The following is a 21,459-nucleotide window of genomic DNA, read 5'->3' on the forward strand; positions in this document are numbered from 1 at the left end:
CTTGCAGATGGAGGATTCCCCCAATAGGGTTAGGATTGTGACCCCCTCCCCTTGGGAGGAGGCACAAAGAGGGTGTACCCACCCTCAGGGCTAGTAGCCATTGGCTACTAACCCCCCAGACCTAAACACGCCCTTAAATTTAGTATTTAAGGGCTACCCTGAACCCTAGAAAATTAGATTCCTGCAACTACAAGAAGAAGGACTGCCCAGCTGAAAACCCCTGCAGCGGAAGACCAGAAGACGACAACTGCCTTGGCTCCAGAAACTCACCGGCCTGTCTCCTGCCTTCCAAAGATCCTGCTCCAGCGACACCTTCCAAAGGGACCAGCGACCTCGACATCCTCTGAGGACTGCCCCTGCTTCGAAAAGACAAGAAACTCCCGAGGACAGCGGACCTGCTCCAAGAAAAGCTGCAACTTTGTTTCCAGCAGCTTTAAAGAACCCTGCAAGCTCCCCGCAAGAAGCGTGAGACTTGCAACACTGCACCCGGCGACCCCGACTCGGCTGGTGGCGATCCAACACCTCAGGAGGGACCCCAGGACTACTCTGATACTGTGAGTACCAAAACCTGTCCCCCCTGAGCCCCCACAGCACCGCCTGCAGAGGGAATCCCGAGGCTTCCCCTGACCGCGACTCTTTGAACCTAAAGTCCCGACGCCTGGGAGAGACCCTGCACCCGCAGCCCCCAGGACCTGAAGGACCGGACTTTCACTGGAGAAGTGACCCCCAGGAGTCCCTCTCCCTTGCCCAAGTGGAGGTTTCCCCGAGGAATCCCCCCCTTGCCTGCCTGCAGCGCTGAAGAGATCCCGAGATCTCTCATAGACTAACATTGCGAACCCGACGCTTGTTTCTACACTGCACCCGGCCGCCCCCGCGCCGCTGAGGGTGAAATTTCTGTGTGGGCTTGTGTCCCCCCCCCCGGTGCCCTACAAAACCCCCCTGGTCTGCCCTCCGAAGACGCGGGTACTTACCTGCAAGCAGACCGGAACCGGGGCACCCCCTTCTCTCCATTCTAGCCTATGTGTTTTGGGCACCACTTTGAACCCTGCACCTGACCGGCCCTGAGCTGCTGGTGTGGTGACTTTGGGGTTGCTCTGAACCCCCAACGGTAGGCTACCTTGGACCAAGAACTAAGCCCTGTAAGTGTCTTACTTACCTGGTAAAACTAACAAAAACTTACCTCCCCCAGGAACTGTGAAAATTGCACTGTGTCCACTTTTAAAACAGCTATTTGTCAATAACTTGTAAAGTATACATGCAATTCTTATGATTTGAAGTTCCTAAAGTACTTACCTGCAATACCTTTCGAATGAGATATTACATGTAGAATTTGAACCTGTGGTTCTTAAAATAAACTAAGAAAAGATATTTTTCTATATAAAAACCTATTGGCTGGATTTGTCTCTGAGTGTGTGTACCTCATTTATTGTCTATGTGTATGTACAACAAATGCTTAACACTACTCCTTGGATAAGCCTACTGCTCGACCACACTACCACAAAATAGAGCATTAGTATTATCTCTTTTTGCCACTATCTTACCTCTAAGGGGAACCCTTGGACTCTGTGCATGCTATTCCTTACTTTGAAATAGCACATACAGAGCCAACTTCCTACAATGAGTTTTACCTCAGGGAGAAACAAAAAACATATCTGCAGTGCGTGGAGGTAAACTGGATAAATCCTCTAGCAGCAGCACCTACCCCTACTGCTTTTGTACATTTCCATGACAGACTCAGGAGGATATTTTATTATTCTTCATACCTGTTGTATCCAGTCATCCGAAACACTAGCTGAAGAGTCTACAGAGGTCTGCACTATCTTCTCTTCCTTCACCAGCGGAATTACCTCACTAGCCTGTTGGAAAATTAAAATGAAATACATTTAAAACTGGGCAGCATAATACTGCACTTATAATAGATGAAAACCAAGTGTATCGTTACCATAGTAGCCCCAGTTTCAGGTGTTAAGTGCATCCTCGGCAAATCCACACTTGTAAACCCCTGACAACAATGAGTAGCATCTACCATTAGTCGCTGAGCAGAACAACACAACAGGTCAGAGTAAATTCTCACATCACTGACAATGTGTCAGAGTTCTGTCCTGAAGGACCACATTGCTGAATGCTGCAAGACTGTAAGATCTCATTGATCAACAGCCAACGTGCTCTCCCCGGTTACAGGTCGATCCAGCCCCTAAGTGGGAAACCCTGCATTCAACGTGTGTGGGACATGCCTAAAAGGGGTGTGTGTGGTTTAAAGATGACATGATGACTGATGGGTCCTTATGGTGCACAAAATTATGGAAACGTTTGGGTAGGCTGGGTATCTCAAGGTATTACATACCATCCAGTTCACCATTCCAAAACATGTTGTACCTTGCGGGAAAAAGGAGAAAACAAGCACATTGCTCGTCAGGGAGGTACCACGGGCCTGAGTGAAACCTGCTTGACCCAAATTCCTGTAGTGTTACCGGTTCTGCAGGTAAAAGGAGCATACGTATTGCTTTGTCCGATTCTGGATTTGGGGCTGCTAGAATCCTGAGTATCTTAAAGCTCCCCAAGATTGATCGTGATACAGTCAGAAAGAGTGAGATTGCTCAAGCAATCATTTGCAGAGCTCAACACTATCATTCTTAGAGGTATCTGGGCACTGAGGTTGCTGCACCTGCGTCGAAAAAGTCAGGTCTTGAGTGGCTTTTTAAAGTCTTCCAGGGAGGGTGCCATTCAGAGGTGGAGGGGGAGGTCATTCCAGACTTTGGCGTTGATGTAGGAGAATGCGTGGCCTCTGCTGCGGGTGTGATGAATGTGTGTGTGTGTGTGGGGGGGGGGGGGGGGGGGAGGAAGGACTCGTGCGAGGCTGAGTGAGGAAGAGCACAGGTGTCTCAAGAGAAGATGAAAGTTCAGCCAGTAGTTGATGTAGGATGGTCCCAGTTTGTAGAGGGCTTTGTAGGCATGTGTCATTGTCTTGAACTGGCAACTTTTCTGGACAGGGAGACAGTGGAGTTTCCTGAGGTGAGGAGTGATGTGTGTACGCTTGGGGAGGTCTAGTATGAGCATGGCTGCCACATTCTGTACTGTCTGGAGCCTTCTGATGAGTTGGGAGGGGATGCCAGTGTAGAGTGCGTTGCCGCAGTGGAGGTGGCTGGTGACGAGACAATCTCTCTGGTGTTTACTGGGATCTATCTGAAGATCTTGCTGAGCATGCGGAGGGTGTGGAAACAGGAGGAGGCAAATGCATTGACTTGTTGTTTCATGGTCATTTGGCTGTCCAAGATTATGCCGAAGTTGCGAGTGTGGTCAGTCGGTGTGGGAGTGGGACTTGGCAACCAGCTGTGGTCTCAAGGGCAGGTATTCTTTGATCAGTACCTCGGTTTTTCTTTGAGTTCAATTTTAGGCAGCTGTCTTTCATCCAGTTGGCTACGTCGATCATGGAGTTGCGGAAGTTGATTTTGGTGTTAGAGGGGTCTTTCGTGAGTGAAAGGATGAGCTAGGTGTAATCTCCTAGAAGATGTTGAGCCCATGGGCTCTGACTGAGTCTGCGAGGGGGGCCATGTATATGTTGAACAGCGTGGGGCTGAGTGATGATCCTTGGTGGATGCCATATATGGTGTTCTTGGGGGCGAAGGAGAATGGAGGTAGGCGGATACTCTGGGAGCATCCTGAGAGGAATAAGGTGATCCACTTGAGGGCGTGTTGTTGAATTGCGACCTTGTGGAATCTAGCGATAAGGATGTAGTGGGTGACCGTGTAGAATGCTGCCGACAGGTTGAGGAGAATCAGAGACATTTTCCCCTTGGTCAAGGAAGGTTCTGATGCCTGTTGCGGCGATGAGCGCAATCTTGGTGCTATTGTTGGCCCGGAAACCGGATTGTGATGCATTGAGTAAGTGGTTCCGTTCTAAGTAGTTGGTGAGCTGTCAGTTGATGGGCTTCTCAAGTACTTTGGCTGGGTATGCAAGCAGTGAGGTTGGCTGTAGTTCTTGATGACGCTGGGGTCGGCTGAGGGCTTCTTTAAGAGGCGTCCGACGTCTGCGTGCTTAATTCCATCTGGGAACGATGCTGTGGGGAAGGATACCTCTTATGGTCATCTTGGGGTCGATGTGTAGTAGGAAGTTAAGGTGTCCCATGACAGGTGTTGGGTTGTCATTCATGGCAGAGAATTGGATGGTTTCCTTGAAAAGTATGGCATATCCTCTGCCATGCTTGTTAGGGCGGTACTGGTGTATCATCTTCTGTCTGTCGGGGTGGCGATGTCTGATTTGGAGGCAGGGTACAGTCATGTTTCGGTGATGGAGGCATCTGGGGTGAGGGTGGTGATGGTGTCCCAGATTTCCATGGCATGATTTCTGAGGGAGTGGGTATTGAGCATGATGCAGTGTTACGGCTCTGGGTTGGTGGCGGTCTTCTGGGAGGTAGTGGTGTTGGGTCCTGTGTGGGTAGGTGGTCCTGTGAAGCAGAAGTGGCGGTTGTGGCAGGCTAACGGTCCTTTGGCAGAGCGCAGAGGCCACGCAGCAGTGGGAATCTTGGCTTCCGGTGTTGAGGACCTGGAGCTCGTCTGTGGAGTAGCGGTCCTGGCGCAGGGTGCAGTCCAGGCGCGGACAGGCATGCCATTGGTACGCCCGCTACACAGTCACACAGTGACCACCATTAAGCAGGTCCTGGAGGGGAAGAGTGCGGGGAGAGGAGGGGGAGAAAAAAAAACAGCAGGAGCATGGTGGGGCATGGGGGGCAAAAAGGGCAGAAAGATGCAAAGGGGAATCAGTGGGGGCCTGAATTAGGCAGGAATCAGTGGGCTAACAGAAGGAGCAGGAGGCAGCAACAGGCAGGGCCAGTGGGCGCTACATTGCCAGTGCTATAAAGCGCTTGGCAGTAAGTGCAAGTGGGAGCATCAGGGATTGCTCAATGGAGTCACACAGCGACCAACATTAAGTACTTCCTGCAGTAGGAGGGGCAGGGCAGCAGAGCGGGGAAAAAACTGCTGGAACGCGGTGGGGCCTGGGAGGGCAAAAAGAGTGAAAAGAGCGAAGGGGCGGCAGCAGGGCCCTGAATTAGACAAGAAGCAGCAGGCTAACAGAAGCAGCAGGAGGCAGCAACAGGCAGGGCAGTGGGCGCTATACTGCCAGTGCTACAGAGCGCTTGGAAGTAAGTGCAGGGGGAGGCGGAGGGGCTTGGTCACAGGGCCAATGTTTTTTTAATTGCTTTACAAATGGCCTCAAACAGGTGTTACACTCTCCCGTTTTCTATCAGTACCACATTTGTAGCTTGTCCGTCTACATACCTGTAAATAAAATCCCTATTGCATTAAAATAAATCACTAACTGGGCATTTACGTTATTAAATGTTAGTAGTTGTATGATGCAGTATATGAGTTTATAATCCCTTGCCTCCTAGATGAAGCATTGTCCTTTTGTCCTCACAGTGGTGTGTTCATAAAAACAGACAAACTGCGGTTTCCAGACAATAAAATCCGGGGGCTCTGGGATATAAGGTTTTAAGACAGTGTGGGATGGTAGAGGAAGTAAAGCATGTCTATAATAACTAAAATAGTGCAGATTCAGCTAATTATACCACAACACTATCTTGCTTGAAGGTTGGAACCAGAATCTGAAATTGGTGTAGACATCTTAACAACAATAACACTATAATTTACATTTCAAGACAAGTCAAGTCATCTTTACACATATAAATATGCATGCAAATAAACTGTGATTAGATATGGGACATTGTCGGATTTTGCAAGGGTGATGACTGGAATTGAGAAAAGACTAAATGAAGGCATTGGTGTAAGCAAGCTAGGAACAACTCCATGGCAGTAACTGTCCTTAAAACATCTCTTTTCTGAGAACAAGATAATCCTACATGTGACAAGGCTCATTAAAGGGAGTTATTGCCAGTTTCCTGTGCTTGCTAGTAAATTGTAAATGTCTGGAGTGTAAAACAACAAAACTACCTGTCACCCTAGACATATGAGCAAATTAGCAATGACCCCCTTGAAAGCAGCAGCTTGCTCGCAAAAAGTGTGTGTCAATGGTCCTTAGGGGCCGAATGGGAAATGGAAGGCATACCAATGGCTCTTCCTTAAATGAACAACTGAGCCACTCTTAGTGTGTTCACTGACACAGATCAGTTAAAGGGCACACACAGCCAACACAATTCTCAAGCAGCATGACCACACTCAATCACTCCACTCAGGGTGGGATAAACAGATGAAGTGAGTGAACATACACACAACACACCCATATCCCTATCTATACCCCCCCCCCAACCCCAAAAAGAACAAATGTTAATCAAGGTCAGTATGCAAAGTCTTCAGCCGAAACACTGGATGCAACCCCAAAATCTTCAATACAGTATTAAAAAAGGCCCAGGTACACAATTCTTTGGAAGAGTAGTTTTATTTTATTGTACTTTTTATTGAAGATTCTTTGATTATCTTCTTACCTGCGTCGTCTGAACATTAGCACCAAATGCTGAAATGTCCATAAACATCCCTGGGTCATTCTCCTGCTTCACCAGCAGAAACTGTGCACATTTTGTCTAGTGAAAAATTGAAACGAGTTAGTGATATCTTCATTGCACACTTAGATACTCTAGATAATTGTTTTTTTGGTACCTTATACAAATTTAGCGCGGACAGTGTAGCAACAAGCATTGGCAAAGCGAACAGGTCTGGCGTGGTCGGCCAGCCTTCTGGCAATTCTTATTTTTCCATGGTTTTTGGAAAAATGTATTGTCTGGGTATAGGCTGGGGCTTCATCAATCTAAAAAAAAAAAAAATTGCTACAGGCAAAAATCTTTTGGGGCCTAAAAAAACATGCACATTACCATAGTACTCCTCTACATGAAGGGAACTACTTGATGTGTAAATATGTTGCTTGTGAAAGGGCAACATGCCGTAATGCCTAGTAAAGTCAACCATGTGCTGAAGTAGGCTGATACATTGCCCTGTAAGGCATGCTGGAGTGGGTGAGACAAAAACGTGAATGATACCAACCACATACTAATGGATGAAGTTTGGCTGAAACCCCTGCTAGTAACTATGTTATACACATAATTGTAGTAGGATCAAAAGATCTTGCCTAACACAAAACTGAATTTGTATTGGCTGCAAGCCTCTTGTCTCTAAGAAGGAAAGAGAAAAATTGAAAGAAAGAAGTAAAAAGGAAAAATAGAACGAAAACAGAGAATAAAAGGCAAGAATGAAAGAAGATGGGAGAGAAAGAAGGCAAGGACGAGAGTGTTATACAGTTCCCATTTTGGTAACAAGACTGCATGTTGAGGACAGCAGCACCACCAAACGTGGGAGACTGAGTGCACCCTAACCCACTTGGCAGCTCTCAGCCTAACTCCAGGCTAGGTCACATGCCTCACTCTGACCAAAAAACCTGTCGGGGTAAAAGTAGTTTACAGCAACTTAAACATGACAATCTGACTACTCTGTGAAATTGTGGAAACCGACAGCGCCCCTTTCGCACAGTTACTCACACATACCAAGGTTATACAGAATGCAAAAAGGAATTCAATGCATTTTCTTGAAGCAATCATTTTCGTTTATAAAAAGCATGTGCTGCGATGATTAGGAAGATAAAACAGAGCGCAGTAACAAACATGACAGCAAGAGTAAATATGATAAACAACCCCACCATATTGCATGTTTCTATAGAACCTAGACGTTCCTACCAAAATCCTATGTCTAAATCTGACAGCATAGTGGTTGTAACCTTCTGCCTGGCCCAACCTAAAGGATTTGTCCCAAACTCATACCTGAACAGAAAAGCAGGGGTCTTCCTGTGATGCAGATGGCAATCTTCTCAGAAACCTGAGAAATCAGCACTAGTGATAGTGAAGCTGTCGGTCCAAAGGAAAGGATGGTCATGACCAGAATGTCCTCTACACCCACTGGGTCTAAGTGTAGTTTATATAATGACCATGCCTCGTTTGGGCAGCAGCTCTGATGTAATACTTTGTCTCAGAAATAGAATCTGACTCCTGGGATGGCAAATACAAGGTAGGATATTATGTCTTATGTGTCACAGCCTTGGACAAGGAGTACAGATTATATGTAGTACAATGCTGATTAAACAGGCAGCTTAAACTCTGCCTTCCTAGAAGAAGCAACTAATAAAATATGTAAAAACAATTGCTAAAACAATGCTTGCTAAAATATGAATGAAGATGCATGTAAATATAAAATAAGGCACACGCTGGGAAATTAAGCAGATAGGAGTGCCCAACTGGGGTTCTAAAAGAGCCTTATGACAAGAGAATGCAGGAAACAAAGGAAGGAGAAAGAAAGAAACACAACAAAGTAAAGAAAGAAGGAGGGAAAGAAAGTAAAAAGAGGATAACAATGCAGAAAATGGACACAATCTGATCTGGTATGTTGTGCAGTATCAGTCTGAAAAGCAAAACACCAAAAAAGGAATTTACAACAGCATTGGCAGGAGATCAAGTCAGACTTCTGCAGCCTGCTAGACTGAAAGTTCTGTTTAAGGGAACATTCAAGGTTTTTCATGGACTTTGAGATGGCACAAATGTATTTGTCTGAAATTCAGTCTTAAAACTTGCTAAGGTTGAACCGAAGGGCCCTTGGAAATTGGCTTTATGAATTTAACTGGTGCTAATGAATTTAACTGAAGCAGTAAATGGATCTGAGGGAGAAGGAGGCTATCGGGCAGTTTTGCAATAAGAAAAGGCGGTAACTGCACTGTTATTTCTAATAGTTCAAGATGTTTTAAGAGAAATAAGCAAGTGAACAGTATGCAAGTGTGCCATTTAGCAGCCCCTACGTTTAGTTGAGGGGGTGGCCCGAGCAAACTGGGGCCTCATAAAGGTGTGAGCAGCACATCAGACAGTGGAGAGTAGTGGCACCGTGCCTCAGTGAATTAGAGTCACCGCAGGAGGGTGGGGGGCTGGTCGGGCGGGGTTGGGGTTTTCTCGGTTGTGGTTGGGTGAGGGGTGGGGTTGTGTTTGGGCTACGGGCTGCCTAAAACACCTAAGGCATTGAATGCGTAAGACTCAAACAAACATGAGATGGATATAATAGGCAGATGCAACATGTATAATGCATTACAATAGCTGGGGAGTAGCTTACAAAATATATTAATAATGACATGATCAGTTAGACTGTGGCAGCCTTTGTAGCGAAAGACATTCCATAATAATAAGTTTTTCAGCACTGTACTGACTTTCAGTTTTTGCTTTGCTCTATTAACTCGGAGAAAGGGTATTCTCAGGTTTATTCCTGACAATTTGGATGCAGGGCACCTCATCCGATAAACTAGTATTTGGCAGCTAATTTTTTAAGTGTGGTTCTGGAATGTAGCTAAGCAACAGTTTTCAGAGCTAGTTTAGTCCAGGTGCCCAGTACTGCCCAAGAATCAATTCAGAGAGTTGACAATGATTTTCTTTTTTTAATTTTTGTTGTTGTTTTTTTTGTTATCAGTACCCAAGATAGTACAAATTCAAATTCATCAAGTTAAACAATCATATTACAATGTGCAAAGGAGCATTCACCCTACTCTACATTGCCTCTGTGATTACACTACCTGTTGGCTAACCATTCACCCAATATTCCCCATGTGGCTTGTCCCTTTCGTCTCCCTCCCTTCCCTTTTCGTTCATACAATGCGTGTTCCAACTGATATATTGCAAGGAGGCGATTTAGTCAGGTTTGGTATGTGGGGGGTTGTTGAGCCAACCATGCAGAAGAAATACAAAGTCGATACACAGACATAACTGCAAAGATAAACATAGAGACACTTGGCTCAATTGAATCCGAGACTCTGAGTATCACAACTCCAGGGGTTAGTTCAACTTCTAGCCTAGCAACATCTTTAATGAGCTGCTCAACTTTCTGCCGCAGGATCGCCAGCTTTGTACAGGTGGAAAACATATGAATTACATCCGCACCATATAACTGACATCTTGGGCAATGTATCCCCTCTACCCAACCCCTCTTCAATAGCTTCCCAGGGGTGATATACAGGTCACAAATCGTTTTATAATGTTGTACCTGGAGGGGTGCTGAAGTCAGGGTACTACACCCTAGCCCCAGGTATTCATAAAATCAATTTCTTCCATGTTAAGCTTGTCACACCGCTTTTTTTTACTATACTTTGCCAAGTCCTCAGGTAATTCATCATGCAGTCTGGCGTATATTGACCTTATCGTGATCTTATCACAGGAGATAATTATCTCTAACAAAGAACTCTTTGCAAAGCCTGCTGCCCCACCAGTTTTCCTATGAATAAAATCCCTTACTTGTATGTATTTGAAAAAAAACCTTTGGGCCAGACCAAATTTCCCACGCAAATTCTCAAATGTAGTGATTAGAGATCCATCAATAAAATCACCTAATCTTTGTATCCCCTGTCGATTCCAACTTGCCATAAGATTATCTCTAAATATCTCAGGGAGTAGAGTATTATTCATAATCAAAGTATAATAGTTATAACTGCCAAGCCCAATTCTCTTCAGCCAGGTGTCGCAGCATTTAGACCTTTAAACCGAACCTTTTTAAAATAGCAGGGCTCCAGAAACGCCAACAGTGGCCCATTAGCGGCAGACCCTATTAATAATTCATAAATATTCGGAACATACTCTTCACCCCTTACCGTGCTGCTATTTTTAAACAAGGGATGCATATACTGCATTGCAGCTGCCATCTGGTACATCTTAAAATTAGGAAGAGAACACCCACCCTTCTCCCTAGATAGTGTCATATATTTACTGGCTCTCCGAATCTTACCATACAACCAAACAAACCGCATTATAAGTTGATCCAGCATGCTAAACCAAGATTTCTCGAACTCTAGTGGAATAGCCCAAAATAGATATAAAACTTTAGGGAGAAGCATCATCTTTATCTTATTACACCTCTCCATAATTATCATATGTAGATTATTCCATCTGCCGAGATTATATCTAGCATTATTAACAATTGGCATAAGATTATTCCGGACGATCTGCTCTACCTGAGGTCGAATATCAACCCCTAAATAAACTGCCTGATCTACCCTTTTTGAATCCGATCTGCAATACTCATTTAATACTATCTGAGTTTTATCTTTATTAAGTGAGTAGCCAGAAGCTACCCCAAAGCTTTCTGCAGCCCTCTCAATTTCCTTGAGGGCCAGAGATCCGGGTTAACAGTAATAACTGCAACATCGCCTGCGTAAGCCAGAATTTTTGTACCCCACCCATTACGGACCACGGCTGAATATTTGCATTTTTTACCAAATAACGCAGGAAAGGATCTAAATATAATGTAAATAATAAAGGTGAACACGGACATCCTTGCCGTGTACCCCGCTCGATCCTTAGATCATTTGAGTAGTCTCCACATATCTGTATTCTAGCGCTTGGGTGTTTACACAGGGCCTTAACTGCTGTGATGAATCTTTGCCCTAGACCGTATATCTTCACAGTTTCCCACAGATATTCCCAATTGACTCTACTGAATGCTTTCTCAGCATCCAACAGAATCATAGCCATGGACTTTTCTGCTATATATGTAGCCTAAAATAATGCTATCACCCTTTTAATATGATCAGTTGTGTCCCTGCCAGGGACAAACCCATGCTGATTATAACTAACCAACTTGCTGATACAGGCAGACAGCTGAGTCGCGAATATTTTAGAATAAGCTTTCGCATCACTATTTATAAGGGTAATTGGGCGATACGAGCTTAAGCAAAGCGGATCTTTACCTTTCTTTAAAAATACTACTATGTTAGTGGTACCCCAGGATGGTGGGGGATTACCCCCTCGCTGTACTTGGATTAGTACATTCAACAGCACCGGTAAAAGCATGCTCTTAAAGTGTTTGTATAATTCAAGAGGAATACCATACAGGCCTGCAGTCTTCCCATTCGGAAGCCCTCTAAGTGCGTCCTCAACTCCTCCATTGTAACCTCCTGTCCTAGTGCTATTTGCTCCTCTGGGGTAGTCCGACCACCCAGAGTCTCGATCAGTCAACTACTATCAGTTTGCTCCATACCAGTAGTAGCGGCACTATATTGTTCTGCATAGTACTCCCGAAAAGCTTCCCTGATTGTATTGGGGCCTGTAACTATCAGCCCTGCCTTATTCTGCACTTTCGAGACTGAGCCAATAAAGGCCCTTTGGCAGCTCCGCATTGCCAAAATATCCCCTACTTTCTCACTGTATTCGTAACACTCCATTCGCCTTGCTAGATATTTTTCTGCTACACTTTCCACTGAATATTTATCTAATAACATCTTGGCTATCGCTATATGATATAAAGCATGCTCAATATCTGCATCATTCTTGATCACTCCAATAAGTTGCTCTTCTGCTGCCTGCAATTTTCCCATGAATACCTGAAGCTGGTCTGCTGCCTGTTTTTGTCATCTTACACTGAAACCGAGAGTTTCCCCCCTTATCACAGCCTTTCAAGAATCCCACACTATCTCAACTGGGGCAGTTCCCATGTTGAAATCCAGAAATTTCTTCAAACGCATGCTCATATGCTGAATATAAAGGGGTTCATTCAGCAGAGCTCTCTCAAACGTCCAGCCCTTCCTAAGTCTCCTTCAATCCTTTATCTTAACTTCCAACAGCAGAGGATTATGATCTGCCATGAACCGGGGGTATAACTTGATCTCCAATCCGCCTAGGAATATAGATGAGACAAGAAAATAGTCTAGCCGTAAAAACTTCCTATGGGGAGCTGAGAAATGTGTAAATCCCGGGTTTGACCTTTTCAGTATTGGCCATACATCTATCAATCCAGTTTCCCTTGCATATTCTTGAGGGCCTGAAAAACTCTAGGCTTGAGTCCCAGGTATCTTTCCTTCCTAACATCTCTTAGATTCTGCGGTCCATCCCATGACCCATTAAAAATTAAATCACCACATACGAAGTACGGGGCGGGCCATGCTGCTAGTTCTGCAGAAATAAAATCAAATAATGACGGATCGTCATCCACAAGCCATACAATGAACATATCGTGAATCTAACATTACCCAATAGACATTCTATAAGCACCCATCTCCCAATCGGATCCGCTTTCCTCCGGGTGACAGCACATTTAGAATTACTTGACAGGATGGCGACCCCCTTTGTTTTAGACTTTTGCTCAGTGCACCCTACCAGACGCAAACCTAGAGTCTCCCGCAGAGTTCTATCTGACTTTTCTATATGTGTTTCTTGCAGACAGTAAATGTCCGCTTTTAACATTTTCAGATCCCCAGTCATTTTCCTCCTCTTGCGGGGATTATTTAGGCCACATATATTTATAGATGCCATCTGAAGCACCGCCATATAGATATCTCAAATTGATTTTGCATGTCTAAATCACCATTATTAATAATCAACTCACTACTCTTACAGTGATACTTAGTTCTCCATCTCTGCCCCTTTGATTCCATCTTCATACTAAATACTCTGAGCAGTGAGACAGTTTGTACTTGTTAATCAAATCTTTGTTTGCATTTCCTTGGGTGCCAAATTTTCCTCCCTCCCCCACCAATGGCATCTCACCCCCTCTCCCCACAACCCTGCCCCTTCCTCCCACGCCCCGCTCTACTTCCCTCCTCCCCATCTGCCCCACATTCCTCCTCTTAACCCCCTCCTCCCCGCTCCCTCCCTCAACCCTCGCTGAGACTTCCCTTCCCCACCCCCACTCCCCCCCCCCCTCGGAGCAATCAGACCAGCGTTGGTCTGAATGTTGGTGGCACCCAGGTACAGACCGCAGGCCCACCCCAAACTGCCCAACTTATCTCCTTTAAGAACCCCCTGCTTTCTTAATTAACATTCCCACCTAGAGACAAATACCTCACTTCTTGCTTATTATACCACTTTAAGCCCCAGCAGGTACTCTTTTGCCTGAACCTCAGAATTAAACAATCTAACTTTCCCATTAACCAGTCTTTAAACGAGCAGGTGCCAGCAAATACGCCTCCCCTCCTTTGTCCTGAAAAGGTGTGATCAACTGCTGTAGCCTCCATCTTCGCTCCACGGTAACATGGTAATAGTCTGGTCGAGTAAAAAAAGTAACCCCTTCCACAAAGATTGGGGCATCTGGGCGGGCTTTTTCAAATATGGCCTGTCTCAACAAGTAATTACCAAAATAGACTAATATAGCTCTAGGATATTTAGATTCCACTTTGCGACCACCCCCTTGCCGTACTCCTGGAAATCTATGTACCCTTTGGACCTCAGTCTCCCAGTCCCAATTGGTAAGCTCTGGGAAGGCATCTCACAACACTTTAATCATATATGCCCTGATATCATTGCCCTCAACCCATTCTCCAATGCGTAAAAAGCATACAATTATTCCTCCTCTGCTGATTCTCCTGGTCTTCAAGTTTCCACATGATATCAGTCAATTGTCCATCATGCGCTACACTTTGTTCTCTTAGGGCCTCAACATTCGCCTCCACCGCCATCGTTCTTTCATCCGTTGTACTTAATTTTTCTTTGATTTCTATACAAGACTTCACCACCTTGCGAACAGTTCCTTGCAGGCGTTTTGTAGCCATCCGGGCCCGACGGCTCTCCACCCTTGTCTCTGTTTGCAGCTCCTTGATCGAGTCATATATTGACTGTAACATTTCTGAACCTCTACTAATGGTGCCGATACTAAGGTCCGGACAGCCTGCCCGCATGTCAGCTCCCTTGTCAGCCTCGGATTGAACCTCAGAGGTGTGTACCTTCGCTGTGCCCGTCAGGTTGGTTCCTGAATAGTCCTATTTAAGTGTCTTACTACTTTGAGCTGGGAGCTCAGTTCCACCGCTGAGACCAACCCGCGTTTTTAAGCCCTTGCGCTGCCGCCGTTGCTGTCGCACAGTGGACTCCGCGATTGATGATATGCTCTCTGACTCTGAGGAAATACTACCTCTTGTTTCACTCAGATTGTGGCCACTGCTAGAAGTATCTGAATCCTGAGTTAAAGAATAAAATTTATCGCCACCATCCTTAGACCAGTCAGGTGCTTTCTTCCTCGTCCCAGTCTTTTTGGCTCCTGCCTCAAGACTTTGGACCATGTGGCTTGAGTCCCCCTAGCACCCCACAGGAGAGATATCAACTTCCCCTTGGCTGACCTGAACGCTGGCATTGGATTCTAGTTCTACAGAACGTGCTTGCATACTTTTGCTGAGGGGCATATTAACTTCCTCATTATTTAACAGCTTTTGGTCTTCTCTGTTGCCCCAAGTGCCTAACGGTCCAACATCAAAAACAACAGATGATAGACGCAATGCAGAATAAATCAAACATTCACCCCCAGTCACAGATCTGGGTTTAATCCATCAGTTTTTTTGCTTGCCATGCCATTCCAGTTTGGACCCTGCCATATGCAAATCAGTTTTGCCCTGTTCCCTATGGGAACAGTCCAGCCTGAACTGCCAGGCCAAGTCTTCCCTGGACCAGAAAAAAGCATCCTGGAACCGGTTTCAGGGTATCACCCTTCATCAGCCAGGGTAGCTTGAATCTGGTGGCATAGCAAGCAAGGGACCCACGTCTTGGCATACCCTTCTCACTTGTGGCAACAAAAGCAAAAACAACAGATGATGGACGGAATGCAGAATAAATCAAACATTCACCCCCAGTCACAGATCTGGGTTTAACGGTCCAACATCGGCACCTTGCATCGCAGTCAGGAGAGAGTCATTCTCATTAAATCTTTCCCTAGCGCCTTCGGAGCGTGCCCTCTCCCCACTGATCAACATATGATTTTGTTTTAGTGCTGATTGGCTGTCTACTGGAGGGGGCTCAATATGCTCAGAACTATATTCTTGCAATACCCCAATCAAATAACACGTAATCGTAGGTTGTAGTTTATCCTTCCCTCTAACATCCAATGGGGAGGATGGAGGGGAATACTGTTCATAGCATCCTTAGTAGCCCCCGACTCTAGTTTTTCCGCTCAGCTTCACCGCTGCTGAGATAGGACGTCTACTTCTGGGGATGGATTCCCCATTAGCTTTCCCGATTCGTGCTGTCCGGGGCCCCTCCCTTTTTTCACTAAGATTTCGGTTGCTTTTTGGTGCCATAATTACTTTGAGGTCACAGGGAAGCGTATCATGAAATTTGCAGAGCCTCGTTAACAGAAATTCCGTGCTCCACGCAAACAATCTAAGAGTACTAGTCAAATAGCAATACGCTGTTATCCCTGGAGTCCTGGCCATACATATCCAATTAACCTAGCCCTAAGGTAAGCCCTGTAAACATTAAGCGTTGAGGCCTTGTACCATCCGTTAAATAATCTCCTGAGGCACCTTACCCGTACTTAGAACACAGGGTTGGCAGATACGGCGCCAAGGCTCTCTGCTCCTCGAAAGGGGGAGGCCACACTCCAGGGCCCGTACGTTAAGTCGCCGCCGTGGGGAAGGCAAAAGCGGGAGGAGAGGGCCCACATGTGTTGATCCGGCATTGCATCTTCACCAGCTGCTGCTCTATTGCTGCCGGCGTCTTCTCCTGCTACTACTCCACGGAAAAGGCAAGAGCGTGAGGAGGGTGCGCACATCTGTGCGCATTACTCTCCTCGAGTTCCATGCACAGTCGCGACCAGCCACTGCAGCGCCACACCTCTCTGTTCCTCAGGGGCAGGAGGGGGGGCACACTCCAGGGCCCATCCGTAGGCTTACCGCTGCGAAGAAGGGAAAAGCGGGGGTAGAGGACACACACGTGTTAGCCCAGCATTGCGTCTTCACCAACTACTGGTCAGCTGCTGCCGGCGTCTGGGGTCGGCAGGGTCTAACGGCCGTCAGCTACGTGGCCACCATCTTGCTCCCTCTTGTCCTGACAGTGATTTTCTATTCAATGCTATGACAGTGTGATGCTAGTAGGGCTGGCTTTGCATGAACCAATTTGCTGAGTTTTACTGCTCTGTACAGCTTTTTTTTGCACCCGTTAAACAATGCACAAATTTAAGGTACTTAACTAGGCTGTCTAAAGATCTGGTATGGTATTCATCTCTGATTTGATAACACTTTACACTCCTGTGCATGTATTGAAACTTGCCCCCCTACATTGCTCAGGGATTCATGTTTCAAGATAGTTCGCTATGTGGGACAGTGGTCTGGGTACCTAGACCACAATTGGATTGCCCTTGTTGGTTCAACTGTGTCAGATCTCCGATTGTTCGCAAAGTAATTTCTTGTTTGTTAAAACTCTCATTTTATTGTGGTTCTGTTGTGACATTACACCCTTTTTAGCTCTTGGTGTTCTGTTTCTAGCAACACTGTAATTTGGCGACAGTTTACATTTTATAAATAAATAAACACAATTTATAAGTGTTCTTTAGGGTAAGAGCCTGCAAAGCATAGTGCGTGCTATATTACCTCCATCTGATCTACTAGTTAACTTGATACAATTGCCATTATTAAGTAGTGATTTTTCAGTTTTCTTGAACAAAACCCTAAACCTTAATTATAGCCTGCTGGCAAACATTCCTAACTCTTTTCCACAGATGTACACTTCCATTAGAAGGCCATTCAACAAAGAAGCACCTTGGAGAAGGTGTCGAAAAGCTGAACATAAAAGTATTTCAGTAAAGTATGGAATGAGTTAATTTTTTAGGTATAAAGGTCTCCCACACTCTACGGAAACAATTTGGTGCTCGGATACCATCAGAGTTCAATGTATTTAAAACATTCACGATTACCAGGATATGGGGCAGATGGTTTTGTTGCAATCATCCGTGGAACATGGGAGAGCTCCTGACATATGGGAAAACATAGGGAGTGATCACTGAGTTCCATAACTATTTGTAAATGCAAAAATAGTCACAGCAAGAATGGGGAGGCTGAACACAGCCCTACACTGACCATAAGGTTATGTTAAAGTACTGGGTACAATAATGATGAAGTGTCTAAGTAAACAGTTGCTGAAAGACAAATTATTTCAGGTCAATATGGCAACCAGTTCAAGACCACATGGACAAAGACAGCAGAGAGATCATGTGCACTCCACGTCTAAGAGCAATATTCAAGTGAATTTGAGAATCTATTTGAACTTTGAACTGTGAAAGTATGATATTGAATAGTGGTAAAGATGGGAGGGGGGGTAAAACAGAAAAAAACAGTAGGAATATAATTTTTTTATGGAAAGAATAAGTAGGAAATGTTTGATGAAAAGTATTTTTTTTAAAAGAGACAAAGAATTCACACACTTATCAAGACTCTTCTGCATGAAACTCGCCTTTTGGAATTGGATGCCCTCAAACGTTAAAGACTGTCTCAGCAACCTTACAGAAAAAAATAGTACTACTGCATTGCTTAACAAATCCTTAAATCTCACCGTTGTAACAAAAGACAGCGATGCTAATGGTACACATAAAGATCAATGGAATTCTTTTAAGAATTTTCAATATGTATAGAATAAATCATCTTGACGTAGAATTTTAGGATGTTTTTAATAGTACATTGCGGTCTTCTACTAATAATATAATAGTGAGTGGGTTCTGCTGCCACATATTTTGGTCCAATTTCCAGATAGGGAATCCAACGTAAGATATATTCTGAATAACATGAATACATTTTAGGGCAGGAGCCTTAGATAACACATTGAGGATTTCCAATCTAATGTTCAAAAATTGTATTTTTCCCCAGTGCAACCTCCCAAACCAGAATAGATTATATATTTTCCAGTAAACGTGTAAGAGCTAATTTATTACAATTTAAAATAGGTTTGACCCTCGGTTCTGGTCCTAAACCGTTGATTTGTCCTAAATTTAACAATATTTAACTAAAGTAACAATACAGAGTTATTAATAAAGTAATATTAAATGTTAATAATAACGTTTAAGTAATATGAAATAATATTAATAATAAAGTTTAGCTGATGTATAGAAAGATGGGGGCCAAAAAAAAAAAAAAGATTAAAAAATGTCAGTTTAGCTGAGAGAGAGGAGCCATGGCCCGGCCAAAGGCCAATCAGAGTTACACTATCTGTCAATGAGCTTGCCTATTATTAATTTCCATTTTATTTGCACTGAGCTGCAGTAAAACGAAACACATTTAATGCTGAACAGAAGACAAGAATTTAAGACGGTGGCAGACTGGGGAGACTGATGATCCAGGTGTGTGGTTATCTTGGTACCCCTGGAATATGAGATGACAGACCAGCCAAAAAAAATGCTTATCTATTCTTTTACTTCCACTTTCCTGCTTTCCATCTTATTGGTACGTTCTACAAGGCATAGCGAGTCAACAACTTGGTGACTACACTTACCGCTCAGAGTTCTCTGTATAGTTTGAACGTCAATGTAGTGACATAGAAAATTCCTGTTAAACTTATGAGTGGGTAGGAACTGCACCTGGTCACATTATCGCTGTGCTTCAGGCTGAGGTTTTGGAAGTTCCCTTGATGTCTTAAAAGGACAATCTTTAATTTAAAGTCTATGCCAGAGCCACTTTTGTTTTTAAACAACTGATTTAGAATTTATTGGGGCCTAGCAAACAATATGATCAACATTGATAGCACACAGTGTAATGGTCAATGCTACAAAATTATCGCTTTACACGAAGATCAAATCTCCACCTCTGTGGAATTACTTGAGGTGACAGCTGCATACACTAATGCAACAGCAAAGAATGCTGCGAATGATAAACCGAGTCTCATCGGAGGTTTGCTGACACCCACACTGCGCCTCCTATTGTCGTTTTAGTTCCCGTAGCTGTTTAATACTTATGGTTTGCTCTGCTAATTTGTTTGAATTTTGTTGGTAATAAGATTGAGAAGCATTTCAGAGGCTGTGCAGTGTAATTCTAGGAGTGCCCATGCCAGATTTGCAAAGACTCCAGAAGTTAAATTTGCATGCAATCTAAGTGGTTGTGTGTTAGTAAATCAGAAACTCTGGCATCCATCAGGACCTTTAACATCCTTATTTGAAATATGTTTTTTCAGTTTGCGCACAGTGCTTGCCGTGTGAATAAAATGGATCCTTAAGAGTCAGTACACTCAACTCCAGTTATATGATACTTTGTGCTTCCTGCTTAGGGATTTTTATTTTATTTTTGCTATTTTTAAAAATCTATTAGATTATACATGCAGAGTATTTATACATTTCCTGAGACTTCTAAGGCAATGAACCCCCATTGTTGCAATGCCACTCCATCATATGCAGTTACAGGTCACACCATACAGTGACCAGCCATACAATTTCATACCATACAGTGACAGACCGGACCATACTTTAATATCTAATGCCAGGCCATATCATACTATACAATGACAAGTCAAACTACACTATACTATACTATACAGTGACATACAATGTTATACAGTGACAGGCCCAACCATACTATAATATACAATGACATACCGTATGTTAGAAATGGGGTCTTTGGTTGGCAGTCAGGTTTCCCCCTGTCCAAGCAAGGACCCTCACTCTAGTCAGGGTAAAGGAGAATCACACTCAGTTAACCTCCATTCACCCCTTAAGTAGCTTGGCATGAGCATGCAGGCTTAAATTCAGAAGCAATGTGTAAAATATTTGTACCAACACACACAGTAATACAGTGAAGACATTAGAAAATGGACACCAGACCAGTTTAGAAAAATAGTTCATATTTATCTAAATCAAACAAGACCAAAACAACAAAAATCCAACATACACAAGTCAAGATGCTAATTTTCAAAAGCATAAGAGTCTTAATCCTTAGACAACAGTGAGAATGCTGTTACGCAAAGTACCTGGTTAGTGTAAAAAATAAGGCTGCACGTGCAAGCGGGAGTTGGAAAAGGCACAGATGCGTCGATTCCTTCCTCGCAAGTGAGGCCATGCTTCGTTTTCTTCTCCGGTAAGGGCGGCAATGTGTCGCTTCTTCTCCCTCGCAAGAGAACGGTGCATTGACTTCCTATCAGGGCACCTCGGATCTGGCAGTCAGGTTGACTTTGACACCCAGGGACGATCTGTGGAAAATCAGTTGCACGGTGTTAGAAAACCACGATGGGTGGGGTCTGCGTCGTTATCAGCAGCTGCAACGGGTGTTGCGCGTCATTTCTCCAGGCACGATGCGTCGATCTCCCAGCTGCGATGCAGGTAGAGTGTCGATTTTAGATGCGAGGCCAGTGGCACGTTGTTTATCAATGGCATTGCAGATGGTGTGTCATAATTTTCCCCCAACGGTGTTCTGTGCGTGGATTTTCAGTTCTTGTCTGCCAACTTTGTGTTTCAAGGGCCCAGGGACTGGATAGGACACCACTTGACAGGGCATGAGTCTCAGCACAGAGTCCAGTTGTTAGCCGAGGAAGTCTTTGATGGCCTTGAGACTTCAAAACAGGAGGCCAGCTCAACTCAAGCCCTTGAAGATTCTTCACAAGTAGGAATGCAAACCAAAGTCCAGTCTTTGTCCCCTTTCAAAGGCAGAAGCAGCAACTGCAGGATAGCTCAACAAAGCACAGTTACAGGCAGGGGCAGCACTTCTCCTCAGCTCTTCTCCTTGGCAGAGGTCCCTCTTGAATCCAAAGTAATCTAATTTTCAGGGGG

General features: G+C 44.5%; 1 protein-coding gene across 1 annotated transcript in view; it reads right to left on the minus strand.

The window, feature by feature from the left end:
- LOC138246182 (uncharacterized) overlaps positions 1–21,459 on the minus strand; it is a 448,661-nt gene that overhangs the window by 284,123 nt on the left and 143,079 nt on the right. The window contains exons 10-11 of the mRNA XM_069200506.1: positions 6,441–6,536; positions 1,764–1,856 (exon numbers count right to left, since the gene is read on the minus strand). Coding sequence (XP_069056607.1) covers positions 1,764–1,856; positions 6,441–6,536 — 189 coding nt within the window. The remainder of the gene's footprint in view (positions 1–1,763; positions 1,857–6,440; positions 6,537–21,459) is intronic.

This window comes from Pleurodeles waltl, chromosome 7 (genome assembly GCF_031143425.1).
Source record: "Pleurodeles waltl isolate 20211129_DDA chromosome 7, aPleWal1.hap1.20221129, whole genome shotgun sequence".
NCBI classification, from domain to species: domain Eukaryota; kingdom Metazoa; phylum Chordata; class Amphibia; order Caudata; family Salamandridae; genus Pleurodeles; species Pleurodeles waltl.